A 19,715-nucleotide genomic window follows, 5' to 3' on the forward strand; every position below is an offset into this window, starting at 1 on the left:
GCAGTGTATTTTGCACTTCGATTTCCTACCTCGGTGAGAAGCGTTTTATGATTATTTTTTAAATTATGCTCTGGCACCCTCCATTTGCCCAAAGGTGGCCGGAGCATCATGCCAGCGAGCCCCAGGCCCTTCCTGATATCCTGTGAGGCGTCAGTGCTCCCGAGCTCCAAGGTCAGCCCACCGCACTCCAGAGGCCTACCGGCCCCACCCCAGAGCCCTCTGTGCAGGGCCGCTTCCTCCCAACCAGACCTCCCATAGCCCCAGAGGAAAGCCTCAGCCAGGAGCCTCTGTCAGGACTCAGGTCAGTTCCCCAGTGTTGCTGTCTGGTGTTGTCCTAGTGGGAAGGCGGACCGTCTGTCTCCCTGCCCTGCCCACCCCTCGGGGCCTAGAGAGGTGGGATTAAGCGTGGGGACATGTCCTTTCTTGACCAGACTTTTCCAGTAAAGGAAGTCATCGACTTCTCTGACCAGAAGACTTCTTTGAACTGTGACCTTTTCACATTCCCCTCTTGGTAGAGAAAGAACCTTCATCTCTGCCAAGCCAGGCACCCATCAGCCTGCTGTGGGGATGATCAGCTCCGTTGGAGGCACTGCTTTCCCCTCTTAGCCTAAACCACTTCTTGAAACTGTTCATAGGCCGTAGGCCTTCATGGGTAACATTACACTACTGCTCTTTTATTAACTATCTACGACTGATTTTAAGACAGGTTTTTCCACCTTATTAATTTTAAAAGAATTTGGATAATTTATTAAGTTGCCACTTAATAGCCCTTCATTACTATTTTAGCTTTAATCTCTCCATATTTTAACCATATGGTTAAATAAAAGCCATATTTTAAGTTAATTTGTAAATAACTTCTTGCAGTTGTGTTTTCTACTAATATTTATTGAGTGCCCTTTAAAGCTTAAATTTTGAGGAACTACTTTTAGGCAGATACGGACAGCTACATCTTTTTTTTAAAAGCGAGAGTTTAATTTAAAAATGAGCTTTAATGGATATGATTTTTCAGCTAACTGAAGTCAAAAGCAAAACTGGCTGTTTCAAAAAAAAAAAAACAAGCTCTTGCTCCATGCGCACTGGGTCTCGAGGTGGGTTCTTTGGGCCATGGTGTTAGAGCAGGTTAACTAATGAAGGATTTACCAGCCATTTGTCCGTGCTGTCCTGACGCGCCTAATGGATGGTATTGGGTTAGTATCGACCTGAGTGTGGAGCCGGCTCACTGCACTCAGGGCTCTTCCCTGTGAGTCACGGATGCTTCTCCCCACTTGAAGGACCGTGAGCTGTGGAGGGCCCCTCTCTGCTCCATCTGCATACTTGGCGCAGACGGTGACCAGGAGCTCTCCAGGGCCTCCCTTCCTCTGCCACCCTCGCTGCCCACCTCAGGTCCAGCCTCGGCATTCATGCCTGCAGCTTACAGAACTAGGTGCTTCTAGTCATGAGCGTCCTGGGGTCCTCCTGAGCTAACTCTAACTCCCTCCTTCTCTAGAGGTTAGTGTGGCTCCGTGTCTCTGCTTCTCACACTGCAGTCTCATGACATGGATTTCCCTAAATTGAGGGAGACCTTTATAAAGCTCTGTTCTTGTTTCTGCTGTCACTGTGTTTGATAATTAGTCTTAGCAGATTTTCCCAACCATACGTGCCAGATTTAAATATAACATTCATACCTGACATAGAGTAGATTTTCTCTGGAGGAAGATGACCAGTGTCGTGTGGAGGCTCACAGACCACTGCTCACAGTTAAAGCAGGAAAAACTGGTTCTTAGGGTTCAAGGTGGGAGAGCACATGCCATCCTGCCACCCATGCGTTCGCCTCGCCTGCCGTGTCTGCCCCTGGGTTAAGGCCACTAAGGGCCCTCACCCCAGGCTCCTCCCCTGCTCCCCCACAGCGCTCTCCAGGTCTTAGAAATCAGCCCGCAGCCAGGATACTGGGCTGAGTTTCCTTTTACTGTTCTGTGATGGTGGAGAATAAAGCAGTCAGGGAGGGGAATTCCATCAGCCTGAGTTTTTGCTAAGAAATAGCACATTCATACGAACCACAGAGAACATCTGAATAGCGTTCATCGAATGATTGCCATTCCATTGGCCACGTTGCATCTACCAGCCCTGCCGTTCATCTCATGTTTCCAGAAGAAACAAAGTCAGCTTCCTGAAAGGGCGTGTGTTCCTTGAACAGAGTAGAACTGGCCTCTCCCTCTGGGGAGCTGTTCTGAGTTAGGCTGGGACAAAAGAAGGTGAGGAGAAGTGGAGGGTCTGTGTCTCAGGACTGACTTTCCCCCACTCTCCCTGCCTTCCCCAAACACGATTCGCAAACCTGAACCAACACCCTTTTTGTCTTTGGTCCACAACTAGCGGCCCTTCTGGCAAGGATGGCGGTGCTCAGGCAGCTGGCGCTCCTGCTCTGGAAGAACTACACTTTGCAGGTGGGTCCGACCCTGGGGGCATGCTGCAGGGGGAAGGGCGAGAGGGGCCTGGCAGAGGGGGTGTCAGCAAGAGGGGGCATCAGTGGGAGGGGCTCCAGGAGCCCCTCGCCTCCACCTCGCACTCCTCAGCCCTCGGTTTCCATTTCTCTTTAGAAGCGGAAGGTCCTGGTGACCATCTTGGAGCTCTTCCTGCCCTTGCTGTTTTCTGGGATCCTGATTTGGCTTCGCCTGAAGATCCAGTCAGAGAACGTGCCCAATGCCACCCTCTACCCCGGCCAGTCCATCCGGGAGCTGCCACTGTTCTTCAGCTTCCCGCCACCGGGAGCCACCTGGGAGCTCGCCTACGTCCCATCCCAGAGTGACGCCGTGAGGACCGTCGTGGAGACGGTGAGGAGGATGCTGGTGATCAACATGAGAGGTGAGTTGTCGGGGACTCGGTAGTGCTGCAGGGCTTGGGCTTTGGGGCAGGGACTGGCCAGGCGGGGAGCCGGGCAGCAGGCAATGCAGTCTGCCCTGTAGTGGCCGCACGGCCCGCAAATCCCTGTGTCATGTCTCATTGCAACAGGGACCAGGGTTATGACAGCTGTGGGAAGCAGTGTGTGTGACAGTTTACAGCCTCTGGCTATTCAGAGTGGGGATGGCGTCCACATACCCCACAAAGCTGTTTAATTATGAGGGCAAGGCCCCGGTGCCAGGAATCTCTTCTGGGATATGGTTTTGGGAGGACAGCTCTGATAAGGGTCATCAAGAAGCCTGCTGAGGGCCATTCCCAGGAAATGTGCCAGTCACCCTCGCTAGGTCTTTGCTTTCAGAATAGAAAGTATTATCCCTTTTCCTCTCCCTCTTGATTTTGGCACTGTGGCCTGTTTAATTCAGTGTAGCAAACACTTAGGGGAAGATCCCTGGTCCCTCACTATGTGATTATAGTCAAACCCTTTATGTGAAATGGGGTCTGGGTGAGAGAGGTCGTTGAACAGACAATACATTAGTGTCCACTTGAATTTTTAAAGCCCACCATTATGGTTATGAGAGAAACTGATGCTGGCTGCAGAGCTCAGGGCAGGGCAGCTGCCCACATGGAGGGGCCCTGCTCCAGATCTCAACTTCTAGATGCCCAGGGCCGGCTTCGATGGTGGGGTTCTGCCAGTCTTCACCGCAGCCCGTCTCTGCCAAAAACAAAAGCCTCCTCGAGTCTTAGGAAAGGTTTACAAAGCCCTAGAGAAACTTGTAAGTTTCAGTCCTTTATCTGAAGGTCCAGCTTTCTCAAGCAGAGTGGACGATTGGGCAACTCTGGGCCCCCCTCCTCCCCACAGCTCGCGGCTTCCCCTCCGAAAAGGACTTTGAGGACTACGTCAGGTACGACAACCGCTCTGCCAACGTGCTGGCCGCCGTGGTGTTCGAGCATGCCTTCAACCACAGCAGGGATCCCCTGCCACTGGCGGTGAGGACCCCAGCCCCACAGAGCCAAGCTTCCTCCCCCAGGAGCCAGAGGCGCTCTGCCTGCCTGGGAGCAAATGGGACTTCCCCTTGGGTCCAGAATCACCTCTCAGCCCACTGAGGGTCCCTGATGGAGTTTGACCCATCAGGCCAGAGCGGTTTAGAAACCTCGCGTGTCTGAAGAAAGTGGCCGTAGACCATTGCTGTGGCCCCTCTTTGTCCTCTCGTTTTATGAAAGGCGTTATGGGTCTCCTTTGACAGAGTCAAATAGGACAAGTAGGAAAGTAGCAGATACTCGGGACTTAGCACCATATGGCATTAGAATTTCTGTTACATATTTAAACAAACAAACAAAAAGAAAGGTTTTTTGGTTGCCCCAGTGGCAATAAGACTGGGAAACCGTCAGGTCTCTCAGCATCACGCTGGTGGCCCTGCACTGGTTAGCAGTGATGAGTCATGCGTGGAGTTCCCATTGGTAATGGCAGAAGAGGGTGGTGAAGAGCACTGCAGAGGTGCCCCTGGGCTCTCTGTGCCCTGGCAGGACCGCTCACTCTGACCTCCTGAGATCCAGACACTGGCGGGGGCTGGGGCAGTGGTGAGGTCACGGTAATGAGGGTCCCCCAGCCCTCCCACTGGATGCAGACGTTTGCTCCTCTGGCTGGATCCCTTAGAGCACTTGGTTTTCTCTTTGTTTCCGTAGGTGAAATATCACTTACGGTTCAGTTACACGCGAAGAAATTACATGTGGACCCAGACAGGCTCCTTTTTCCTGAGAGAGACAGAAGGCTGGCACACCACTTCCCTTTTTCCACTCTTCCCCAGCCCAGGACCAAGGGAACCCACATCCCCTGATGGCGGAGAACCTGGTGAGGAACACTTTTAGGGGGTCTCCTTCCCTCCCCCGGGGTGCTGGCTCGTGATCATCACGTCGGGGGAACCCATCTTGCATTTCTCTGGAGGAAGATTTTTTATGATTATTTGACCTTCTTCTTTGTAGGAGAAGGAAGAAAACATCCAGTAAAACTGGCTTCTGAAAAGCAAAATAATCTTTGAAAACAGCAAAGGCTGTCTCCCTATTTCCCAGCAAACGTGCTGTTGAATGAAACATTCATGTTTCAGTTTTTAAGGAGCTTCAGTTTGCATTGGGTCTTTTGGGCTTGGTTTTCCATTTCCCTTCTCTCCTTGCCCCTCTCTCTGTACAGTTGTCTAAGCATTGTACGCTCTGTTGTCCTTGTGTAATTGTCCGTGGTTTCATTGAGTCAGTGGAATGTTTGCAGAAGTCGGATCTCAGCTCACTGTATTGCCAGAGGGTGTGTTGGTCTGTCCGCTGTAACTCTGGAAGGTAGTTGGCTTGTTTGTCTCCTCTGACCAAGGTTCCATCTTAGAACCAAGTAACTGGGGCCCAGGACTAGACTTTGCCCTCAAGCTGAGGCCCAACTGCAGGCTCCAGGCGGCATCCCGGGTGTTGCAAAGAACACAGAATTAATTCCCTGGTCTGCAAGAGGCAGAACTTGTTAGAGATTTTGATGAAAAGACCCAGGAATGCCCTAAATAGAGCACCAGGAAGGCAGGAGGCAGCCAGCATTTAGAGATTTATTTCTGGTGCCAGGACCCTATCACCAGGCTAATGTTCCAGGAAAAGATTTTAAATCCAAAAGAGGAGCTAAGATAAGCAAGGCAAGGTGAAGTGTGCAAGGCCCCAGAATGAAGCCCTGGACAGGTCACCAACTGGAGAGGAGGAGAAGCCACATCAGCTGCCACGCCCACTGCCTGCAGCCAGCAGCAGGAGACACTGGCTGTGTGATCTGGGGCGGGGCTGTCCGTCCTGTTTGTGGGGACAGTTTCCTAAGCTTGGAAGCGATAGAGGCAAAAGTTCTCCAAGGAAAAGACTGACAGATTTCACTACGTACAAACTTGAAATTTGCTAAAAGAGAAAAAGACATAGCACCAATTTTGAAAGCAAATAAGAGATTGGGGAAAACATTCCAGCAGATGACAAAGGGTAAATGCCTTCTGTTTTATAAATGATTCCTTAGTCCAAATCAGTTTAAAAAAAACACAAAGACCCCAAGAGATGTGGAAAGGATCTGAACTTGGCACACAGCAGGCCCTCCAAGAATTAGGCCAGTGTTCCCCCCAAGCCCACCCCCAAATGTCCATACCATAGACCCCTGATAAAAATTGAGCCCCTGGAATAGTCTGAAAGAAGGAGAAAATGCAGATGCACAAAAGATGTTACCCACAGCATTGTTTATGATCATAAAAACTTCAGTAGTGGGACATGATTGATCACAGAGGGTGGCTTTGCCTCGGTGTTGAGCAGCTGCAGAGGTTGTGGTGGTGAAGACCCCATGGCAGCATGCAGAACCTCATGGAAGAACAACTAGGGAGCAGGAGGCAGGCAGGACATTTCCTGGGGGAGGCGTTGTGACGTGAGAAAGACACTGGCTTTGAAGCCAAGAGACCAGGGTCCCGTCTCAGCTTTGTCCCCTCCCCCTTTGTGTGGCTCAATGCCCTGGGCCTCAGTGGCCCCATTTGTCCAATGAAGATGTCGTTCACTACTCTGCAGGGTCACAGTGAAGATGAGAACTAAACCCCCACCCAGCACAACGAGGGGTAAGATTCACTGAGCACCTGCTATTTCTGCAGCCATAAAACCACTTACTCAAGGGAGGTGGTAGAAGTGCACAGATATGGTGACCTCGTGCTGGGGATGGGGTGGGCATAAAATTGCTTTTCTTTTTTCTAGAGGCTTGAACTCAGGCAGCTGACAGTTCTGTGTTGGAGGATGTTAGGTGTTCTAAATGTCACTGTTTTAGGAATGAGGGTGCCCACGCCACCCAGACCCGCACCCCATGTCCCCTCTCTGTCCCCTGGGCTTGGATGTCAGGAATCCAGGCTGCCTTTCTCTCTCCTGAGGCTATGCCCCACTCCTTCCATAGGCTCAGCCTCTCACAAGCCTCACTCTGGACTGGAATATCGTACCCCCCTGGCCCTTATCACTTTAAAAATGTGGGGAGTCAGAAAGGGCCAGCAGGGAGGGACCACAAAGCACACAAAGGTCGTGTAGTGGTGGCCTTTGGTCTGTGGTTCCTGCCTCCCTTTGAGATGGTAACTCAAGGGTGGATGGAATGAAAGTTGCTGATCAGCTGGTCTCAAGGGAGCAAGACTTGTCGATTATCCCAGTAGGTCCTTAAAAGTGGGCAAGGGATGCAGAAGAGAGAGTCAGAGAAAGATGTGATGACACGGAAGCCAGTCAGAGAGATGTTGCCTGGATGGTTTGGAAGGTAGAAGGAGGGGCCTCGAGCCAAAGAGCGAGGGTGGCCCCTGCAAACTGGAGGCCTACAGGAAACCCCAGGCCACTTCACCAGCTCAGTGCCCTCAGCGCTCTGAGCACCAGCACCCAGGACCTGGCTTCTCCCACATGTATCGACCCCACATGCCGGAACGTCCTCTGCTCCCGCACTCAGGGTATATCCGTGAGGGCTTCCTGGCCGTGCAGCATGCCGTGGACAGGGCTGTCATGCAGTACCACGCCAACGCCTCCACGCACCAGCTGTTTGAGAAGCTCACCGTGATCGCCAAGAGGTTCCCTTACCCGCCTTTTATCTCGGACCCCTTCCTCGTCGCCATCCAGTACCAGCTTCCCCTGCTGCTCATGCTGAGCTTCACTTACACCTCACTCAGCATCATCCGGGCTGTCGTGCAAGAGAAAGAGAGGAAACTGAAGGTAACCCTGTTTGCGTTTGGCTTTGAGAGATCCTGAGTCTGGGCACAGTGTGGCCATGGGCTGTCGTGTCCTGAGTCCTGTCATCAGGTGGGGGCAGCTCCTGGGCACTGGGGGCACCAGGGCAGCTGGGCGTGGGGCTAGTGCCCACGTGGCTCAGCCCATCTCGGGCCTCTTTGAAATCAAGCCTGTTCTGTCCAGATTTTTAAAACCCTGATAAAGCGCTGTAGTTCATGTGCTGTATGTTAAGGACTGAACATTGAAAAGACAGTGTTTTGGATACATTAGGTAAAGTAAAATACATTGTTGAAACTAATTTCATTTGTTCCTTTAAACTCTTTTGGCTGCATTGGGTCTTTGTTGCTGCGCGTGGGCTTTCTCTAGTTGTGGTGAGCAGGGGCTACTCTTCGTTGTGGTGCGTGGGCTTCTCTTTGCAGTAGCTTCTCTTGTTGCGGAGCATGGGCTCTAGGCACGTGGACTTCAGTAGTTGTGGCTCGCAGGCTCAGTAGTTGTGGCTCGCGGGCTGTAGAGCACAGGCTCAGTAGCTGTGGCTCACAGGCTCAGTAGCTGTGGCGCACAGGCTTAGTTGTTCCGCAGCATGTGGGATCTTCCCAGACGAGGGCTCGAACCCATGTCCCCTGCATTGGCAGGCGGATTCTTAACCACTGTACCACCAGGGTAGTCCCTAAACTTTTTTTTTTTTTGGCCACGCCACACGACTTGCAGGATCTTAGCTCCCTGACCAGGGATGGAACCCGCGCCCTTGGCAGTGAAAGCGTGGAATCCTAACCACTGGACCGCTAGGGAAGTCCCCCTTTAAATTTTTTTGATGTGGCTACTGAAATTCTGAATTACGTATGCGGGTTGAATTCTGTTTCTGTTGAAACAGTAGGTCAACACAAGACAAATGTTCACATACATGGAGAGCAGGAAGCGAACTTTGCATGTGATCAAGGACAGCTGTGGTGCCCAGCTGTCAGGCAGTGTCGTGGGGGATGGAGAAGTGTGTGGAAGTGTGTGAGGTGTGCTCCACAGGCATCTTACTGACATAACCATGTACATCTGGGTGAATAGTGTCCTCTGTAAGCTCTCACCTCTGACGCTGCCAGAATTACCCAGAATTTATATGAAGTTCTTCCTTTGGCAATGTCTGCAGTGCCAGTGGAAGGACATTTAGAGTATTCTCAGTGGTGCCAACTCTGTGATTATTGGAGCTTTTTTTTTTGCCACACCATGTGGCATGTGGCATCTTACTAGTTCCCCGACGAGGGATTGAACCCGTGCCCCTTACATTGGAAGCTCGGAGTCTTAACCACTGGACCACCAGGGAAGTCCCTATTGGCGCTTTTAAATTGTTATAAATGAGGGGCTGGGAGAACTAATGAGGTGGGTCCTGTCCACTTCGGTGCCTAAATAACTTTAATAAAATGGTGCGACGCTGAGGTGGTTAGCAGTGGACAAGGAAATGGTTCAGGAAAAAATGTTTGTGCGTGCACGCGCCTCCAGGTACATAGATGAAACCAGTGTGGTGGGATGTTGAATGATCACTGAGCCCAAGTGGTATGTGAGTGGCCACCGTTCCAATCTTCCTATTTTTCTGGTGGTTTGAAATTGTCCATGAGAAGAAGTTGGAAAATCAGCCTAGCTTAGTGCCTGGTACACAAGAGACACTTAATCAGCCCTGGTCCCCTCCCCCAGACCAGTGTTGTCCATGATAACAGACAGGCCTGGGTCTGCTGTCCTCTACGGCCCCACTGGGCACTTGTGCCTGGCGCGGCTGAGGAGCTGGCTTTTTGATCTTAAGTAATTTCAGCCAAAATAGCTACGTGTGGCCGCAGGCCGCTGTATTGGATGGTGCAGGTTTAGCGTGAGGGAGGCTCCTGGGGTCTGGTGTGGCAGGGGTGGCAGGCGGTGGGGCGTGTGGAGCAGCACATGTGCCCCTCCCCCAGGAATACATGCGCATGATGGGGCTCAGCAGCTGGCTGCACTGGACTGCATGGTTCCTCCTGTTCTTCCTCTTCCTCCTCGTCACCGTCTCCTTCATGACCCTGCTCTTCTGCATCAAGGTGAGTGTGGCTTCAGAAGGGGGTCTCACATGAAAAGCAAGGCGTTGGAGTTGGTGGGAGGGCCAGAGATAGCTGTGGCATCACCAGGGAGACCCCAAGACTCCGCATTTATGGCTTTGGTTGGGGAGTCTGCCCTTTTGATAGAGAGGACTGGTGTAGCCCTTCTCCCATCCTTACCAGCTCCATTTGGGGCTGGGAAAGTTTGAGACTCTTCCTGGTTTTGTCTCCCCTACCCTGCCCCGACCTGCCCCCATCTGCCAACGGGATGGCCGCACAGGTGAAGAAGAATGTGGCAGTGCTCGCGCACAGTGACCCCTCGCTGGTGCTAGTCTTTCTGGCCTGCTTTGCTATCTCCTCCATCTCCTTCAGCTTCATGGTCAGCACTTTCTTCAGCAAAGGTGAGTTGTCCTGCCCCTGAGAGTGGAGGTCTGTGGGTGATGCACACCTCAGAAGACCGGCAGTTTCTCTTGGGATGAGTAAGTTCAAGGGGTCCAAGGGCATCTGAGCAGAAATAACCCGGAGACTGAGGTTTTCTTTACTCTGTGCCTTCCTTTGGATTCAGTTTTTTGGGTGTTAAAGTACATCCCTGAACAGTCCTTTCAGTGAAGCTCAGCGAGTGGTTAATTCTCATTGACTTTGTGTATCTGAAGATGTCTCTGTTTTGCCCTCACTCCTGAATACTGTCTTAGCTGCGTATAAAATTCTCCTTGGCGCTTTGATAACATTACCTTATTGCCACCGGATTTCCATTATTGCTGGGAAGAAGTCAGCTGACAGTCTAGGTCTGATTTTTCTGTATAGATGTTTGGATCTGAGGACTCAAGTCTTTTCAGTTCTGCATTTCCGTTCGTCATCAATCAGACCTTGCTCCCTGTTAATCCCCCTTCTCTTCTATTAGACCTAAGTTGAAGCCTCTCAGTCTGTCCTTCATGTCTCATAACTTTTTTTTTTATTAATGGGGTAAAATATATATGACATAAATTTACCACCTTAACCATTTAAGTGTAAAGTTCAGTGACGTTAAGTACATTCACATTGTCATGCAACTGTCACCAACATCCATCCCCAGAAATCTTTTCATCTTGCAAAACTGAATCTCTGCCCCCATTAAACACTAACTCCCTACCCCGTTCCCACAACCCTGGAAACCACCATTACACTTTCTGTCTCTATGAATTTGACTACTCAGGACCTCATGTAAGTGGAAATCATGGAGCGTTTGTCTTTCTGTGACTGGCTTACTTCATTTAGCATAATGTCTTCAAGGTTTATCCCTGTTGCAGCTTGTGTCAGAGTTTCCTTCCTTTGTAAGGCTGAGTAATATTTCATCATATGTATAGACCACACTTTGCATATCCATTCATTCATCAATGGATATTTGGGTTGCTTCCACGTTTGTGGCTATTGTGAATAATGGTGCTATGCACATGGGTGTACAAAGATCTCTTTGAGACCCTGCTTTCAGTTCATTTGAGTATATACCCAGAGGCAGAACCACTGGATTGTATAGTAATTCTATTTTTAATTTTTTGAGGAACTGCCATACTGTTTCTACAGCAGCTGAACCGTTTTATATTCCCACCAACGGTGCAAAAGTGTTCCAGTCTCTCCACATCCTCACCAATACTTGTTATATTTGCTTTTTTTTATAGTAGACCCCTCTTGGGTGTAAGTATATCTCTCAGTCTGTTCTTTATGTCTCTTAACTACTTTTTCATACCTTAAAAAAATCTGTTTGTGCTGAGCTCTATATGAATTCCTTAGAGTTGTCTTCTAATTCCCTAATTCTCTCTTTGTGTATGTTCTAAACTGTGTCTCATCTTTGAGATTTTATTTCTATGACTATATTTATCCTTTACCAACTATCCAGTTGATTGTTGTACATATCCACTTATTCTTGTTTCTTCATCCATTTTTGTGGGGAAAAATCCTCCTTTTATCAATGGAAGCATTTCTTCATTTCCTCCTTAAGTCCTTGATATTCTTGTTTTGAAGTCTATCTCTTTCCTACTCAAACTTACTCCCTTGGAGAGCTTTAAACATGGGGATAATTCCCAGATTCAGACTCATGCCCAGCAACTCCCCTTAGATGTTTAACATGTGTCTCAGTCAGACGTGTCCTGAACTACTGATGGTGTCCTCAAAACCCCATTTCCCCATCTCTACCATGTGCTCACACTAAAAACCTGGGAATGCCCTCGACTCCTCTTCCTCTAGCATCCTGCCCCAGTCCAGTCAAATCCTGTCCACTGTACCACAAGGTACCCCTGAACTCCAGCCATCTCCCACCTCCCCTGCAGCCCTGCCCTGGCCCAAGCCACTGTCATCTCCAGCCTGGTTGACGGCGGTAGCCCCATAACTGGCCTCCCTGCTTCTGCCCCTGCCCCTCTTCAGTTTCTGCCCAGGTCAGAGGTTCTCCAGTGTGGTCCACGGGCTCCTGGGACCTTTAGAGGTTCACAAAATCAGAACTTTTTGTGATAATATCAGAATGTCATTTGCCTTTTCTACCATGTTGACATGTGCACTGATGGTGCAAAAGCAAAAGTGGTAAAACTGCCGGCCCTGAGCACGATCAAGACAGGCTCCAAACTGCACTTGACAGTGGCGTGTTCTTCACACCACACACTCTTGTAAACAAACAAACAAAAATGCCAGTTTCACTCAAAAATGTCCTTGACGGAACAGTAAAAAATGTTAATTTTGTTAACCTTTGACTCTCAAGTATACTTTTCTAATATTCTGCGTGACTGAATGAGATGTCCACAGAAAGTGCTTCCTGAGTATTGTAGTATAATGATTCTCTTGAGGAACAGCATGTGTGCAGGTGTTCGAGTTGTCAGCTAAACTAGCCACTTTTTTCATGGAACACCATTTTTGCTTGAAACAATGACCATCACACTGTCATTCACTTGCTGGTATTTGGTAAGCATTTTCTCAAGTGTGAGCTGCCTTTTTAAGGAAAACAACTGGCAATATCTGATGTCAATTACAAAATTCAGGCTTTCAGGCAACAAAAATAGAATTTTGCAAACTTTAATCTGCCACCATGAGCTTTACAGCCTCCCAGTACTTACTTACTTTTTTATGAAATTAGTGATAATATTACCCAGTGTGATTTTTTTATGTGGTGTAATAAAATGTGTCAACATTTGGAAGATGTTCTTTGCCCAACGAGCAATATTTTCCAAATGGCCATGCATCATGTTACAAAATCATGCAAGAATAGTAAATAACCCATTCCAGGTACAAGATGGAACAATAGATTTTCACATAACAGAGTATAAAAAGTTCATTGTTCAGGTTGATTCCACGTGGCACCTCACCTTTAAGAAACCACCCCTTGTTAAGTGGTGGTGTGGTAGCAAAGAATATCCAAAATACCTAAAAAGGCTATTAAAATTCCTGTCCCTTTTCCAACTGCTGATCTCTGTGAAGCTCATTTTCTTCATTCACTTCACCTAAAACAAGGCAATACATCAGAGTGAATGCAGAAGCAGATACGAGAATCCAGTTGTAATTGGTTAAATCTTTACAGAGGTTTGCAAGAATGTTACACAAGGCTACTCTTCCCACGAAATTGTGGGAAATACAGGTGTTGTTCATAAAAATACTTATGTTAACTTGTAATGGGTTTATTATTGTTATTCTTAAATATCTTAACATTTTCTTAGTATTCATCTCTGACACAGTGGAATGTTGACATATATATAATGTTTGTATCCCACATAAACAAAGTTCTTTGACATCCTCAACAACTGTTTACAGCTAAAGGAGTCTTAAGACCAAAGGGTGTAAGGGCACTGCGTCGACTGAAGCCATGCTGTCTCCCCACACCTCCACCACCCCATCCTTACCTCTTTCAGGTCTTTTCCACGTTCACCTCCTCATCAAAGCCTTCCTTGGCCACCTGGTTATAGTTGCAACCCTCAGCCTAGGGAGTGTCTTGTCCCGGGTCTGTGGCTTGTTGCTCTTCACAGGGCTGTACCCACCCAGCACCATCTGCTTTACTTACCTTCTTGTCTACTGGCTGTGTCCGCACTGAATCCTAAGCTCCCCAAGCGGAGGGCTTTGTCTGTTCTGTTTCCTGGTGCCTGGAACAGGGCCTGGCACAGAGCAGGTGCCCAGCGAGTATCTGTGGGATGCACAAGTGAACAAGATGGGGCAGGACCAGGCGGGGGATCAGATGCTCCGTGTTAGTCGTGTCAGGTGTGCGATGCCCAGATAGCTGGAGGTAGGTCTGCAGGAGAGGGTGGAGAAATCCCCTTGGGGTTCCTGGGGTGGGCACAGGCACGCCAACAAGGGCAGAGGCTGAGAGCCGAGCATGGAGCGCCCCCCCCAGCACTGAGGCTTGTGTCCCCGTGTCCCCGGCTCCTGCCAGGCTGGGGTTGGGCAGCTCACCCGAGAGAGGCGTCCTTTGTGCCACGGATGGAGCCCATCAGTGCAGATACCCTCGCCTGGTTCTGGCACACTTGTCTTCCTCTCTCCGCCCATAGCCAACGTGGCAGCAGCCATCGGGGGCTTCCTCTACTTCTTCATGTACATCCCTTACTTCTTCGTTGCCCCTCGATACAACTGGATGACGCTTAGCCAGAAGCTGTTCTCCTGCCTCCTGTCCAATGTTGCCATGGCAATGGGAGCCCAGCTCATAGGAAAATTTGAAGCAAAAGGTGAGTATTTTCCTTTACACGGTCTGTCCTTGCTGATTCAGTTACCCCCAGAGGGTCTAAGCAGAGGGGCCTCCAGACTCAAGACTGTCGCTCCAATGATAATCAGACACATCAGCACAGCTAAACGAACAGTGCATTTGGAAGGCAGGTCCTCGGCGAGGGGGAGGCTCGCGCCCAGGGCAGACGGGAAGGAGTGACCAGAGCCACAGGGGAGGTAGGTCAGAGACACGTGGTTCACAGGACAGAGAGTTGAGGTGTCCAATGCAATGTTGGCCACCACCTGGCCATTGCGGTCCCGGCTCTGAGCTCCCCTCGAAGCCCTGCCTGGAACTGGCCGTTACTTCAGGAAAACGCTGGCTGTGAGCGTCTGCATCTGCCAGTGGTGGGATTCAAGTTGGTCACCTCTGAGTCTCTGCCTGCCTCTCGAGGCTTTAGGATTCCTAGGCCAGAGGTCTCAGTCTGCGGGGTTCGAAGGGTTCCCAGCTCTTGGTGAACTTGTAGAACTAGCATCTCCCCTCCTCCTGTTTCCCTGATACCTCCTGCAGTAATTGGTGATGACGGCAGGAAGGCCTGAGAGAGGAACAAGTCACAGACCAGGACATTGCTTTCTTGAGTTTTGTGAAATTTCCTGATTTTTAAAATGTCAAGGGTGTCAAATAAACACCTCTAGGGCTGACGTTGGCCTGTGGGCTCCCATTTTGCAAACCCTGCAGGAGATGCTCAGATTTCACATGGTAGAGTCAAGGCTGCTCCTCTAAAGGGTTGAGAGGACGCCTAGTTTAACCCTTAACCCCACATCTAGTGGGAAATCTCCAGAGATGGAGTGCTCACCTCTTAGGAGAAGGCCCCGTTCATTTCTGGATCACTCAGACCACCTCACAGAAGGGCCTTGAAGAGGCAAGTGGACCCAGACTCGGCCCTGCCTCTGTCTGACTTGCCTTGGTTCCAAGCAGAGACAGAAGGGACAGGATGAGTTTATGCGTGGCTGGTGTTGTGTCGGTGTCCGTCTCCCGGGAGCTCCTGGTGTTGCTCTGGCTCTGCTAGCAGGAGGTGAAATACAACCTTGCTTCTGAGTGACTGACCTGAGTGCATTTTGGGATGGTTTCACCCCGCCCCACCCAGATGTCCTCTATCAGGCTGAATGCTCTGGTTTCTTCCAGTCATGCAGTTCCTAGTTGTAGCTTCCTAGTTGTGGGTCTAAGGAGGGAGGGAGGTGGGTGGCCACGGGAACCTTTAGTGTGGCTTTATCCTTAATTAGAATTTTTTTCTTCAGTTGGCAAAAGTCCTATGACATTGGTGCTTTTAAATATACGTGGTTCTCCATGTTCAGTAGTGTGTGATAAAATGTAGATTTTTTAAAGGCATAGTCCCTTCCAGGGTTCAAATGCTTTTTAAAAAGCCATTTATAAAGAGGAGTCTAACTACATGGCACCTCTTGGTTTTCAAAATTCTATACTGAATTTTCTTCTTTTTTTAAAAAATTTCTCCTGTTTTTTATTTTTGGCTGTGTTGGGTCCTTGTTGCTGCACGCGGGCTTTCTTTATTTGTGGCAAGCAAGGCCTACTCTTTGTTGCAGAGCACGGGCTCTAGGCCTGTGGGCTTCAGTAGTGGCATGCAGGCTCAGTAGTTGTGGCTCACAGGCTCTAGAGTGCAGGCTTAGTTGTTGTGGCACACGGGCTTCGTTGCTCCACGGCGTGTGGGATCTTCCCGGACCAGGGATCAAACCCGTGTCCCCTGCATTGGCAGGCAGATTCTTAACCACTGCACCACCAGGGAAGTCCCTGAATTTTCTTAAAATAGACAAACTTCTAGTTGTTTGAAAGTGAACAGTGACCAAGGCTGGAGAGCAGCCATTTCCATCATGGGCCCTCGAGCCAACCCAGGTGGTCCAGCCGCACAGAATCCCCAAGCATCATTTGGACTGTGATGTTGCAAACCAGAGAGAGGACAGAACACCACGAGCACCACTAAACAGAGCTTTATTTATGCTGGGAGTGTTTCCTTTTTTTTGAAAAGACTTATATTAAATGCACCCTCTTCCAGTGTTGGCCTTACCCAGATCACATACGTGTATGTGTGTGTGTGTATGTACACGTGTATGTGCATCCGTGTATATGTACAAGTATGTTATGTAGATAGATATGTGTTTGTGTATATGTCATAAATCAACCATGAGCCCCTCTCGTCAGTTCACAAGCTTTTGTTAGTTCTATGACACCGATTTGGTGACTTGCTCTTGTCTAAAGGCCTGAAGAAAGTTGTCAGGTTTGCTGTAGGCAGGGAAGCGTCACACTGACTTTGCACTGCTACGCACACGTGTACATTGGCGACCACGGGTCCGCTTCAGGCCCGTTTCCTGGCGTGTCTTCCAGGCACAGGTGTCCAGTGGCGAGACCTCCTGAGTCCTGTCAATGTGGACGACGACTTCTCCTTTGGGCAAGTGCTCGGCATGCTATTGCTAGACTCCGTCCTCTACAGCCTGGTGACCTGGTATGTGGAGGCCATCTTCCCAGGCCAGTTCGGCGTGCCCCAGCCCTGGTATTTCTTCATCCTGGTAAGTTCTGACAGCCACCTCTGTAGGGGTGGAGGTGGGCCCAGCACCCACCCCAGGCACCTCTAGTCCCTGACATGCAATGCATGCCCTGTGTGCTGTCATGAGCCGTGTGTCCTAGAGGCCCCGAGACCCCCACGCCCGAGGTTATCCCTGCGCTCCAAGGTCTGAGAGGAGGAGCTGGCGCTGGCTGGCCTGCCACAGGGCCAGTACACAGCCCCCTCCCAGCCGTCTTTCTCAAAAAACATCTTGTTGGGTTTTCTGCCTACAAGTAATAGAGCTTTGTGTAAAAACGATCACGTGCTGGAGTGCACAGCACACTCCCACCACCCAGAGATGAACATCGCTGACACTTTGAGGTGTAGCTCTTCAGATGATTTTCTATGCATGTGCAGCTATAACATATATACGCTTGTTTTTAGAAGGGGGGATTATATTGTAAAAATGCTTGAAACTTGCTTTTTTTTTTTTTAACGTAACAGTACAGCTTAGATATCTTAAGTACATATACATGTGGTCTATTTACAAATATGCTTTTAGATTTTTATCTACATATGTTTATAAATTTTTAAATTTCATGTATAAATATATTTCTATTTAAACATATGTGATTTTATCAACCAACTTCACTTTTTAATGACTACACAGTATTCCATGGATGTACCACTGTATCATTAACTTAATTCCCTGTTGGTGAGCTAGGTTAGCCAGGTGCCGCTTCATCGTTCATTCTTTGATTCAACAAATATTTATCAAGCATCCATTTACTGTATTTCATCAAATCTAAGATGGCCCTTGGGGAATTCTGTGGCGGTCCAGTGGTTATGTTAGGACTTGGGCTTTCGCTGCCAGGGTAGGGTTCGATCCCTGGTCAGGTAACTAAGATCCCACAAGCCGTGTGGTGCGGCCAAAATAAATAAATAAAAATAAAATAAAGCTATAAATACATTTTAAAAAAATCTAAGATGACCCTGATTCTTAGAGGCACCGTTACTTCGTCACTAAGAAAGAAAGATACTGACAGTTAAAACTATGGCATTTCTGTGATTTGTAAGACACATTCTGATTTCAGTCACTTAAAACTTGAGACATGTGTCCCCTAAAACCAACGGACTGTGATATGAGGAACCACCCCAGGCCGTGGGGTACGTGGGGACTAGAACTGTGAGTGAGCTGTTCTCCCCCCACAGGGCTTCCCTCCGGGGTGTGGGGATTTTTCCAGGGCCCTGTGCTCACCGCTCTTGTGACCCTGCCCAGCCACTGTGCCATCAGTGTGTCACCCTCAAGTGACACCTGCACTGCTGGGGCCAGACTGTAGAAGGGGAGGCCTCCTCCCAGCAGAGGGAGGCTGGCCCTTGGGCTTCTCCTGCTTATTTCACGAGCGCCTGCGTGGCTGAGTAAGGATGCAGCTGGGGGCTTGCCCCACATGGCTCTGGGCTGGACTTAATGACCTGTTTTTGTATTAAATTCCATTGTTAACTTTCCCTGTATCACCTCTGAGTTGACGTGCATAGTAAGCCCCTTCAGCAGAATAGGAAACAGTCTCAGAGCTTCCCAGGGCAGCTGGGTGCAGAACTACACTGGGTCTCACCCCAACTCTGAACTCTAAGCAGCGTCTTCCCTGCAGGGGAGTCTAAGGGCGGCTACTGTCTGCTCTAGCTTGTCAGTTGGTTGTCACAAACAAAATGAACTGACGTGAATTGGCTGTTTGAGAGCTTCTGATTTCCATCCTAGCCCTCATATTGGTGCGGGCACCCGAGGACAGTTCTAGGGAAAGAGGAGGAAGACGATGACCCTGAGAAAGTGCTTAGGACCGAGTACTTTGAAGCTGAGCCAGAGGACCTGGTAGCCGGGATCAAGATCAAGCATGTGTCCAAGGTGCCATACCTATGGGGACGGGGACCGCAGGGTCATGGGGCGGAGACCATCCTTTGGGCCTTGTTTCTCCTGGATTCCTGTGGCTGCCCTCTGACCGGCTCTCCTGGGCACCAGCCATCCCTCAGGCTGTGTCCCCAGGGCCCAGTGTGGAGGCTCAGGGTCGAGTCAGCAACCTGTGCTGCCCCACTTAACCTCTGACCAGCTTTGCAGTGGATGCTCTCTGAGCTCGCCGTATACGATGCCTGGGCGTCATGGGCCTTCTAGTCCTGCCGAGACACCAAAACACCTGGGTGCTGTGGACCTGGGGTGGGGCGGAGAGCAGCAGGAAGCAGCGAGGCCTCCTCTCAGTCCTCCTCCTGCCTCTCTGTGCGCTGGTTGGTGGTACTGGGTGTGGTCTCCTCCCCAGACGCTTGGATGGGTATTCCAGAGGGGAGTAGAAGGGGCCCTTTGCAGTGAGGGGCTCCTGAAGTCTGGGGCCACCCTCTGCCTTTCCTGCAGGTGTTCAGAGTGGGGAACAAGGGCAAGGCAGCTGTCAGAGACCTGAACCTGAACCTGTATGAGGGCCAGATCACTGTCCTGCTGGGCCACAACGGCGCGGGGAAGACTACCACCCTCTCCATGCTCACTGGTGAGGGGCCCAGCCTTCATGCCCTACCCTGACCTCCAGGCCCTTCCTTCAAGGCCACCTCAGGCTGCCCCGGCCTTGTGCCCTCAGGTGGCTCTTGTCCTCCCCCTGCTGTGCTGATAGCTAGTGGAGCCCCAGGGGCTCTGGGAACAGGGTGGGAGCCTCTCAGGCCACACAGAGGTGGCCCCACCCACGCTGATTTAGTCCCGAGCCCACTCTCCTACAAAGCCGTCCTGAATGAGCCAGCCCAGCCCTAACGGTCGTCCTGTCCTCCCTGAGAACAGGCTCGAGTAGGACCTGGGCTCGGAGAGCGTGGGGGATGCGCCTCTCTCATTCCTTACAAG

At 50.1% G+C, this 19,715-nt stretch overlaps 1 protein-coding gene across 1 annotated transcript in view; it reads left to right on the top strand.

The window, feature by feature from the left end:
- The first annotated feature begins 2,366 nt into the window (after positions 1-2,366).
- The window catches only part of LOC136135666 (phospholipid-transporting ATPase ABCA3), a 35,273-nt gene continuing 17,924 nt past the window's right edge, over positions 2,367-19,715 (top strand). Inside the window, exons 1-11 of the mRNA XM_065893592.1 lie at positions 2,367-2,420; positions 2,574-2,838; positions 3,734-3,861; positions 4,558-4,723; positions 7,328-7,587; positions 9,534-9,650; positions 9,928-10,048; positions 14,144-14,317; positions 16,690-16,871; positions 18,603-18,746; positions 19,245-19,374. Coding sequence (XP_065749664.1) covers positions 2,367-2,420; positions 2,574-2,838; positions 3,734-3,861; positions 4,558-4,723; positions 7,328-7,587; positions 9,534-9,650; positions 9,928-10,048; positions 14,144-14,317; positions 16,690-16,871; positions 18,603-18,746; positions 19,245-19,374 — 1,741 coding nt within the window. The remainder of the gene's footprint in view (positions 2,421-2,573; positions 2,839-3,733; positions 3,862-4,557; positions 4,724-7,327; positions 7,588-9,533; positions 9,651-9,927; positions 10,049-14,143; positions 14,318-16,689; positions 16,872-18,602; positions 18,747-19,244; positions 19,375-19,715) is intronic.

This window comes from Phocoena phocoena, chromosome 15 (genome assembly GCF_963924675.1).
Source record: "Phocoena phocoena chromosome 15, mPhoPho1.1, whole genome shotgun sequence".
NCBI lineage: Eukaryota > Metazoa > Chordata > Mammalia > Artiodactyla > Phocoenidae > Phocoena > Phocoena phocoena.